Here is an 11,443-nt window from a genome sequence, read left to right as displayed (position 1 = left end):
TTTAATCTTCTTATCTTCTAATCTTTCTTATCCTTTCGGGCTGACCTTCCAGCACAGCTGGTTTATTTCCTTTAATCCTAGGAAGCGTTTGTTTCTCTTTATAAAAATAATTTTACATAAAAATATAGCATGCTTTTGTTTCGAAACTGCTGATGCAAGATTTAATTACAAAAAAATATAACATGATACTTTTCGAGTGTTATATATATTTAGTGCAATCGGCTCTTGCATGTTGGAAATAATCTAAAATCATTTCTTTAAGAAGTCAATACCTTGACAGGGTAAAAATTATACAAGTCATGGCAAAATAAAGGTCTCATGATAATCATTGTTCACTTCTCTTGCACATCAGCTGCGTGGCCGAGTGGATAAGTCGATGAAACGGCAACTTAAGGGTAATGATTATAGAGAGTTTGAATCCTATAAAGGGTGCGACGAAAATTGTGTTATTTTGTCTGTTTTGTCAACATTGATCAAACTTTTTCTGGTTTTATCGCCTTGCGACTTACAATTTTTTTTCAAAACTGAAAATTTGACCCCGGCTCGAACTTCCAAAGTCTCTTGTCAATAATTCTGAGTCCGGCACGCTAGCAATGTACTATCAAGCCAATACGAAACATGCAGTTCAAAAATCATTATACAAAACACTACTGCATATACGGGTGAACTAACCTTGGACCTCATGGGCTAGGCTAACTGTTTAGATCAATTACATACTCCAGGCTCCGTAAGGATCCTTATTATAATTGAAAAAGCGTATACTAACAAACGATACGGAACTCGTGAGAGTGCTTTTTAAACCGTTGTCTTTGTTTATCTTCACAAGATTTTGTTTATCTTTGCAACTTGGTTCTCCCTTTCGGCCTTTCGTCTATTCGTTTTCAGCCTATATCACCTTCGATTTCAGCCTCCCGACTCCCACCTCCCGCCTCCCAGCTTTCGTTTTCAGCCTCCCGCCTCCCACTTTCGTTTTCAGCCTCCCGCCTCCCACTTTCTTTCAGCCTCCCGCCTCCCACTTTCGTTTCAGCCTCCCGCCTCCCACTTTCGTTTTCAGCCTCCCGCCTCCCGCCTCCCACTTTCGATTTCAGCCTCCCGACTCCCGGCTCCCGGTTCAGCCTCCCGCCTCCCGGCTCCCAGTTTTCCTGTATGCCGTTTTTTTATCATATAAAGAGAAATATCTGGTGCGTGTTTTCATTCGTTTCTTATTTAATTCAGTGGGGCTTGTTGATTGGTTGTTTGTGCACATATAGAAAGTTAATATTATTTTTGGAATGTTGAATAATATTTCATCAGGTAAAATAAGCTATTATACAGTAGAAGGAATTTTGTCTGAAAAAGTTCTATAGATGTTGAAAATATTAGTTTGCTCTGAGAAAAGATTTCTCAAAGTCTTTAATTCGGGAGAAGCAGAACATTTGATCGACTAAGATGTTCATCTAAAGCCATATAAAGTTTAAATCTTTTACCCAAGTTTAGATAATTTTTCGAATTTCCCTCTTGGAAAAAAACCATCGAAACATTGGGCGCTATTTGCAGACTAAAACTAAACGTAATTTTGTGATCATCAGCAAACTTGATTGATTTACATTTCTGAATCAAAATTTTCTTTTCAATTTTTTCAAATTTTCAATTTTTTCAAATTTTCAATTTTTAAGTATCTTTCTCGTTTTTTTTTCCCTTCAAACTTTTTAAGTCCGAAACAATAATGGCGGAAATATTAAAATTTTCGGTTTTACCTTATAATAAAAGCTATTTCTTTACTGAGCGAAAAGTTCTTAAATAAATTACAATTTTTTTTCTCTATCAATTTGGAAACCATTTTCCCAATCTTTGTGCAAAATTTTGTCACGAATAAAAATGATTTATTGCTTGGCAAAAAGTTTTCATTCAAAATTGAAAATTTTTTTGCAATCAATTCGGAAATATTTTTCTCGTTCAGTTTGCAAAATTTCAGCTCCAAAATAATTTTAGTTCCTGAGATATCGAGATTCATTTTTTGTTGATTTTTTTTTTTTACTCCGTGAAAAGTTTGAATTTCTTCTTTTTTTCTTCAGATGTTTGGAAAATTTTGTGGGAAAAGAAATTCGCGAAATTCGAAGAAATTTTGCGCCAAAAACCGAACATCGTCAACTCGTTGCGTGGTGCTGGTGGTTGGACACTTCTCATGTTTGCTGTTTTGAATGATCGTTTCGACGTTTTCGTTCACTTGATGAAATATCCTCAAGATTATTCAGTCGTGGACATTTATGGTCAGAACATCCTTCATTGTGTTGGTCGTAATGGAAAAGTTCGTCATTTGGAAATGTTTGATCAACAAACAATCGAAAAGTTGATCGATGGAAGAGACAGATGGAAACAAACACCGTTGCATTGGGCAGCAAGTGACAACAATCATGACAACATCAGATGGTTATTGGCCAAAGGAGCCGATCCTAAATTGAAAAACAAAGATGGTCGACGCCCTGATGAACATAGTGAATGTGATGGTGTTACCAAAGAAATATTTCGATCGTTTCGTTCGTCTTGGTAAGAAAAATATCAACTTTTTGATTTTTTTTAGGATTGAATTATTTTTTGGAAATAATTTTTTTCTATTATTTTGCGAGAAGTGTTGAAACTTTTCTTTGTTTTTAAATAGAAGTGAAAAGTTATTCAGAAAGTCTTTAAATTTTTCATTCGGATAAATTTTTCCTTTTCGGAGTTCGAATGAATGAAACAGATGAATGGATTTCAATATTTTGATTGAAATTTTTCATTGTATTGGAGCAGACATTTTTTGGAGACGGTTGGAATTTGCAAATAGATGGTTGTCTGTGAAATATTTTCTCAGGTTGCTATGAGTTTATTTTTTGGCGGAGAAGGAAATTGTCGTTTTTTGTTATTTTTTAGTACCCTTCTTATGATATCGTTTCAAATGCTTTTCATTCGATTATTTATTTTTCAGATGGATTGATTGTTTCCATTGTTTGTTTCATCGTTTCCAATGACGTCATCTGTTCCGAATTATTTCCACGTAAGTATATTTAATCATGTTTCCGGCTGATGTGAAATTGCCTAAGGGCTGAAATTTTCTAAAAACCGGAATTTTTTGCAAAAAGTGAATCCATTCAAAAATCTTAGAAAGGAGGGCTTGGTTAGCCTGTACCAAACTCTTCTTGGTGAACTGAAAAAAGCAAGGAAAATTCAGTATGTTTGGACTTTTATGTGACTGAGACGAATCCACGTAAATCTCGGCTGTAAAGTGTTGAACTATTTTCAGAATAAAGCTTCTTCAATTAGTCGAATAATTGCACTTGTTTCTTTCTGTAGTAAAAATAGCTTATAAAGCCTAAAATACCTCAATTTACTCTAGGGGCTGAGTTAGGTCCCGTATGCACATCGGCGATAGTCATTTTTTCTTTTTGATCATGAAAGTATAGTCCTTGAAGAGACAGAAAACGTGTGTGGCGTTGATTTACTTGAAATTTTCGGAGGGTCTTGCCTACCGTTCAAATAATAAAATTCAGGAAAAGTTTTTTTTCTACATGAATTTCGAAATCCATAATGGCGGATTCAAAATTTTCTTTCGTCACATGGACTCTTAGGCTCTGCTAGCCTAAGAAAAATATTTTTTGAGCTTAAAACCCTGTATATTATACACCAATCGATCAGAAATTTTATGCTGATTAAGAAAAAGGTCAGAACCATGGTCTGAAGATTTCATTACCAAAGAGATACGAAGTACTTACGTTTTCTAAGTTTTGAAAACGAAAGTACTTCGTATCTCTTTGGTAACGAAATCTTCAGACCATGGTTCTGACCTTTTTCTTAATTTCAAAAAATCAAAATCGAAAGTTCTTCATATCTCCAGATAACGAAATTATCAGACCATGATTCTGACCTTTTTCTTAATCAGCATAAAATTTGTGATTGATTGGTATATAATATGTCTATGTTTAAAGTCAAAAAAAATTTGTGCCTGATCCAAATAACGCCACACACGTTTTCTGACTCTTCAAGGATTATACTTTCATGATCAAAAGAAAAAATGACTATACGCCGATGCGCATACGGGACCTAACTCAGCCCCTAGAGTAATTTGACCTTGAAGTAAGAAAAGGGGTTATACCTCAAAGATTTACTATTTCTTATAAAAGACTCCGTATTCCGTGATTTTCAAACTCTTCCACTACATCAGATTTTCAGCATTCTCATTAGCCGCTTTAAAAAAACATTTATTCGAGTCAGCAAGTTTTGTAGTGCAATTAATCTCCAAAATTTTCAATTTTTTATTTTTAGATTCCCAACATGACAGCACGCATGAGAAGTTACACCCGTCATTTTTGACGCCGTTTCTACGATTACGTTATTTCTTCATTCCGTCTCTACAGTTATGTTTGCGTTCAAACATTACTACCTTCATTTTGGTTTGTTTTTAGATGTATTTTTACCACTTCACTAACTTGACTATTATTTTACGTCAACCGTCACTAGCTTCGGTGGCGTGTCTATTCTTACGCCCTTACGTTTCCATCTTATAGATTACCTTAGTTGAATATGAATAAGAGTACAGTGCTAAAACTCGTGTCACTATAGCGCACCTCGCTGAATCTAATAATAGATTTTATTTTTGACATAATCATTACTCTCGATGTGTTTATACGAGTTCCAATCCCATCAACATTTGCGCTAATCTCTTTTGCTCGTTAATTGTATCATTTGACAAAAGATATATAACAGCTTGCACGTATCTTTAATTGAGCCGCGTTGAATTGTGGGATTGCAACTTGTACAAATATCAAAAAAAGTGAAAAGTAATAATTATGACGTATGCGTTGTGGAGCGCTATTGGTTTCGATTGGATCATTTCCCTTGTAAATATCCGACTCTTTCCGCTAACTCGGTGAAATTCTGTTCAGTCAGTCAGGGAAAAAAATTTAGATACTATTTTTAGTGGAAAACCCTGTCAACAGTGACCTCGGTGAAAACGTGAATTTTTCTAACCTTGGCTCTCAGGAATATTTTGTACGGTTTAGGTTTGACATCTCCACGGGTGAAACAATCAAGGTTAAAATACCTAAGTTTTTACGGTATTTTTCGGAAGAGACTCATTGGCAGTAAATATTGGATGGTTTTAATTAGAAATTGCTCTTCATTTCAAGCCGATGAATGTTTCTTGGTATATATACACCCCTGTCTCACAGTCCAGGTGGAATTTTTTTCCTAAGTGGGGATAAAAATTCCTATTGAAATCCTAATGGGGATAGAAATTCTATTGTTCTAAAGTTAAAAATCCCAATGGGGATGGTTTTGGAGTACAATTTTTAAAGATGGAATTTCGAGTGAGGATGAAATCAAAGTCAATTTCCCAGCGGGGCTGAAATTCAAGGATATTTTCCCGCCGGGGACGAAATTTTTGCTTAATTTTCCAATGGGGCTGGGGTCCCAGTGGGTCTGTGACACAGGGGTGTATATAAATACGACAAATATTTCTATTATATTAAACTTAGATAAGAATATTTTATCGTATAGAATTAATTATAAAAACTTTGTACTAGTAATCAATTGTTGTTTTTTAATTGTAAATAGTATTTGCTCTTATTAATTTAGTTTTATTTATAGAAAATTACAAATCGATCTTAGGCGACTTAAAAATAGTCTAATTTTTACAAAGAAACTAATCATTATGAGACGAAAGAAAAATCCTGAAAATATTGCTTCAATTTTTTTCTGCTTAACTGTTTGGGAGAGAGAGAGAGAGAGATATCGACCCCAGTGGAAAATTATACTCTTATAATTTTTCCCGGTAAGCAAATCAAATCATCACTGAATTTCCTTGCTCGAAAACAATAAAAGTTCAATCACCATCATAAAAAATCTATATTCTAAAGTCATGTATTTTCTTTTATGAATACACTAGGGAATAGTTACAAACAGTTTAGCTAATTCTCTCTAACATTACTCCCGTATGAATAGAAGCTTTATGGCTAACAGATAATAATATATATTCTCCAAGGAACCTTAATAACTATATGATCTCACGATTTCTCAATACAGAACAGTAGTCCCATATGGATATAAGTTATATTGATTTATAGATAATCGAGATCGCGAACTATCCTGGCAAAAACTTACTGAATAAGAGATCAGAAATTATTGCCAAATGTAGACACAGACGAAAATTTCAGCTTGATATCTTTGAACCACCTGATGACGTTCAAATGTGACGTCATAAATATTTTTTGAAGACAACATATTGTATTTTATTTTCTAACGTTATCTCATTTCACTGAAGATTGGTGCCTGTGCACCATGAAACTCTGAGTTTGAAACAAAGATATTGTGTCAACTCTTTATTATATGATTTATAGATATATATATAATTCCCAGAGGTACTTTAACAGCCATTTTTCATCGTATCAAATCAGTGAACCGTATCCTCATACCAGATAAATGACCAACAAAAAATTAGATTATCAGTGCGTGTATTAGTTCACTGACACACCCTAATCTCTAGTCTTAAACGAAAGTAGCTTCTGATAATCAGCAAAATATTTAAAATGTTATATTTTTCTTCAGTTGAAACACTTGTACTATTTGAATAGGAATATTTAACAGGGCGTTAGCAAACTTACGGTTTTCCCCTGTCAAAATAGCTCAAAATGAGAACTCCTACTTTCGCCTACGTGGAGAGACAGGTTTTTCATCCGGGGTGAAGACGGTCTATTAGCAAAAAGATCTATTCAGCTAACGACGCCTGTAGGATTGTAAAATTTTACAGACATTTGATTTCTCTTTATTTCAGGAAAGGTTTTGCTTCCAATATACTAGTTATTTGTATACTCCATTATTTCTAGTCACTTATAATTACTCGTGTTCAGTGCTTTCGAAATACACGGCAATCCATATTGAATACTTTGATTCCCTAGTTTGTTCAAAAAGAAAATAAGTTATATCCGTTTGAGCGAAGCGAATTAGGATATAATGGCAATAAACTTTGTTTGATATCTTTTGATTGAATGAATATTTTTGAATTTTTTTTTCACAGTGATGATGATCTAAGATTGAAGAGTCACTCCTGTGAAAATGGTAATTATACCACATTTCTACAAGAAGTTGATTTTTTTCTTCTTCAGTTTTCATTTTCATTTTCCTTTTTTTTCTCAAATTTTTTACTTGATAATACTCCACTCATGAATATCTTTTTAACGAGCACAAAATCGCAACTTGATTCGAATTCTATAAAAAGCTACAGCCATTTTTATCTCCAGCTGCAAATTATTTTGAGACAGACTTTAATACGCTTAATTTGGAACTCTTCCATTTTTGCATGACTTTTTCGCTAGCGAGTTTTGAGCGAACGGCCATTCTTTTTCGCCCCTTTTCTCTTTTGAGCCGTATGAAAGCCGTACTTTTTTTTCTTTTTCTAATTTGATGTTTTAAATATTTCCAAGAGCGCTTTGAAACGTGAACACTCATTCTCTTTCTCTTTTTTAAATATCTTATTTTCTAAATTTTCAAAGCTATTCGAAGTCTTTCAAAGTTACCCTCAGATGTCCGCCCACGATGGCTAAACCTCTTCTCGCATAAAAATAGTCTAAGATAGCTTATCGGCCAAAACTTAGTCCGCCCTAAGTGACTTGACCAAAAGGTTTGGTGACTAAAATTAGGGCCGACTAAAAATTTGGGCCGACTAAAAATTTGGGCCAAATTAAAGTTTATAATCAAGCTTTCCTTATTTTCCAGTATTTTAAGCTTTCTCCTATTTTGTATCTGCTTATAAATTTAGAAATGGCCTAAATTTTTAGTCAGTCTTAATTATTAGTCAGCCCTTAGTGACTAAATTTTGACGGGGTGACTAGAATTAGGGCCGACTAATAATTAAGGCCGACTAAAATTAAGGCCGACTAAGTTTTGGCCGATAAGGTGGTATATTCAATTTGCTTTTAAAATAAAAGTCTACCATTTTTTACCCTTTCTTGAAAAATCAGCTTGATACAAGTATAGCAAAATAATTGCTTTAGATATTTTCTTATGTAAATTTTCTCATGTTAATTTCTCCTTGGAAAATACAAGAAATTATAACGATCAATTTTCCTTGGAAAATACAAGAAGTGTGTTTTATCTAATTTCCTTGGAAAATAAAACAATCTGTTAACGGTGATTTTCCTTGGAAAAGACAGGAAAATGTTTTAATAAAAGTGCAATTCAATATGCAAGAAAATATCACTGTTCATTTTCCTTGGAAAATACAAGAAATCATTTACATATTTCTCATAAAAGTAAGAAGTGGGGGGGGGGGCGTACGGGGTTAGCGATTTCCGAAATACCGAATAATTTTGCCAAGATTTTCAAAATTCTGTAAAAAGATACTTGCAATTCCGATACCGGTATTTTTCCTTACGTATTTCTTCTATTGGTTCTTCGTAGCGAGCTTCGTTGTCGCCTGTAAATGAAAATTTGTTATAAAAAATCCGACAATATTTTAATTCTTTTAATTACTTAGGTAAAAGGATCGGTAGAGCTTTGAACATTACTCGTAATTCACAAAGGAATTATTCTATAAATTTTTGCATAAGCTTGCAATATATTTTATCAACATTTTTTCAACGCTGAAATGCAGAATTTCAACTGCATGTATACTTTTGAATTACTTTTGTCGCTCTAATAATTCTTTATGACTTGAAAAAAAAATAGTATGCCAAAGTTGAAAGCCTATGTCATAAGATTATTATTATTTGAATCCCATACTCTCTAAAATTATTCCAAACTTTTAAGTCCAAATTTAGAAATATTAGTCGGAGTTCTGACAAGCTGACGATGATTTTGCCTCTGTTATCTTTGCAATAATATAGATTAATAATATAGAGACTTTTGCCGAAATTTTGAAGGTATTCTCAAGAGGTATATCGTCAAAATTTATTGTTTCATTTTATGTTTTTAACGAGGCGGCAACAGATCTAGCAGTGCTTTCCTCGGTGCTTTCTACAAAATATAAAGGTGATGAATGTCCAGTCGTTTATATGTTCTTGCTATAAGTAATGTTTCGATAATGCCAGCCAGCGAAGCGATAGCTTCATTATTATGGTAAGAGTAGTCTCGGAAATAAATTGCTTCATTTCCCTTTCAGGAGTTGCGTATCTAGCCGCTTCGGGGTTTTGATATATATCGTATCGATGATACAACCTTTTGAAAGGTTTTTTTGCTTCATTTGTCATTCATTCATCCTTTTTATGGCTCTTTTTCAGTGAGCCTTTGTTGGTGTAATATTGGTGTGGGAGGCAACATGACTGAGTTTAAAAACTAAATTTACTTAAGGTATGTGTACACCTTTTTCCGATTTTTTGTCAAAAAAAATTTTTTCAGTCGAAGTGGAAGAAAAGTTTCTGGATTTCGTTTTGGTAAAATCGCGATTTTAAAATCTTTTTTTGATCCAGAGTTATAACCATTTAAATTTCAAAACAAAGTTTGTCTTATGATGGACTATTTACTCAAATAATTGTCTCTTTCGGAAACAACAAAGACAAAAGAGAGAATTCAGCCCGGGGGGGGGGTACTAGGGCAAGATGGGTTACGGGGATGCTCCGCTGGTCAGGGTACCTTTTTTAACCTCTACGAGTCCCAGGTAGAGTCGCAAAAACACCAAAACAGAAAAATCAGTCCCTCGTAGGGTGCCTTTTTTTGGAAAATTTGGGGAAAAAGTAGAAAATTTGAGAAAATTTTGGAATTTCAGTCCCATTCAGGGTCACTTTTTTCGCAAATTTCGAGTCCCACGTAGGGTCCATTTTTCGAACCTCAGCGGAGCACCCCCGTCGGTCGACAAGGTTAGTACCCCCCCGGGGAATTCAGCTGATGTTTATCCTCACCTATATTGAATAGTAATATTTTTGACACATTTCACTGATTACTCAAATAAACAGCAATCATCTCGTTAAAAATTTCAAATTGATGTAGAAAAAAACAAAATTTTACCACACCATACTACTTTTAACGAAGTTAAAGTCACCCATAGCATTTAGATATCGACTTCATTCTTTTTTATGAGATTCCCAAAAGATCAAATTTAAAAAGTCTCTTAGGATTTTATTTCTAACCGAGTTGTTTCTCCTCAATTTACAGATAACTGGAAAAATCACATTTAAATTTACTTTTTTATCGATATTTTTACAGAATTTAGGATTTAAAGAGTTAAAGTCAATTCCAAAAAAAATCCCAAGATACTTTTTTCGTTCAATCTATTGGGAACATAGTATCGAAATTATTTTTTCAAAATTCAAAAGCTATGGGTGACTTTAACTTCTTTGAAGTAGGTAAGGTTAAAATTCTTAAGATTTTAATTATATCCTGCCCAGTTTTTTAAATTCAGCTGAAACTTTTACCATTAGAAAGAGAATATTATTGGCTTTCAGAAAATATATACTTTTGATCTATAAAAATTTGTTGTTCTAAAGATATGATCGATTAAAGAGAATGTGTCAAGAAAGGTGAACACATACCTTAAAATAAAACTTTGAAGTTGATGTTTTGGGCGCCTCTCACGCCTTTTCCAGTTTTCCATAATTTTTTCAATTTTTTCAGTATAGTATTCTGTTTTATCAAATTCAATAGGCCATTTCACGGTCGAAATGGATCATGGGTAATCAGGACTGATTGCGCCTCCATTACGGCTTCCCGTTGGCTAGACGCAAAAATCTTCAATTTTTTTCAAAACTTTGGACCAATAGTAAGTCGTTATTAGCGCGCAGTGGTCCTGATTACCCATTACGCTTTGCGACTGTGAAATGGCCTATTTCGGCGCCTTTTAAAAATACTCATTTGACGCCCTCTACAAAATTTTCTGGGGCCAAACCACTACTGTTCTATAACCAGCAAGTAGCTATCACTATAGCTAGGAGACCCGTATACTCTGTTCGTGTGGTGTTGAAGTATAGCATTTAGTTAAAACGAATAATAATATAGAAATAACAGAGAGTAAGTCGGATATTTTGGTAGATGCCAAATATGGTCGCATAATTATATTGTCAGTTAAAAAAATGTTGAAATCACGTGATATTGTTGTTTTGATTGGAAGTACACTAACCTTATAAACGGCTTTTTGGCACAAAATTCAAACCAAATGTGAACAAATTCAAACTGGATCATAAATACCATACTCTCACTGAGTAGCTTCTGATGGGATTTTTGCTTATGTGGTGTAAGTTTGAATAGAGGTATGGATCTCCAGACTACTATCGCTATGAATGCCCTGCGAACAGATTCATAATCGAGAATGAACGTTTGAAGGCTGCATTCCACCGGATCGTTTTATTGGAACGTCATCCAAAAAGCGCACAGCTAGAAATTTCTATTCGCTGAGCACTTGTCTCGTTCCTTTGAAACCATTGCAAGCAGCACAATATCGAAAGAATTTTTACACAAGAAAAAACAAACACAAAAATCAAATGTTTTTTCTTCTCTTTCTCTC

The 11,443-nt window shown here is 34.0% G+C and overlaps 1 protein-coding gene across 1 annotated transcript; it reads left to right on the top strand.

The window, feature by feature from the left end:
• Positions 1-2,054: 2,054 nt before the first annotated feature.
• Positions 2,055-2,530, top strand: LOC136823515 (uncharacterized; the record flags this gene model as incomplete). Its single annotated transcript, XM_067079703.1, has 1 exon — positions 2,055-2,530. A coding segment is annotated over one exon (476 nt), but the record flags the coding sequence as incomplete, so codon positions are not given.
• Between the last annotated feature and the right edge of the window lie 8,913 nt (positions 2,531-11,443).

Source organism: Clytia hemisphaerica, unplaced genomic scaffold, assembly GCF_902728285.1.
Source record: "Clytia hemisphaerica strain Z4C2 unplaced genomic scaffold, Clytia hemisphaerica genome assembly, whole genome shotgun sequence".
Classification (NCBI taxonomy): domain Eukaryota; kingdom Metazoa; phylum Cnidaria; class Hydrozoa; order Leptothecata; family Clytiidae; genus Clytia; species Clytia hemisphaerica.
The sequence above is the reverse complement of the archived record's forward strand: the minus strand, read 5'-3'. Positions and strand labels throughout refer to the sequence as shown.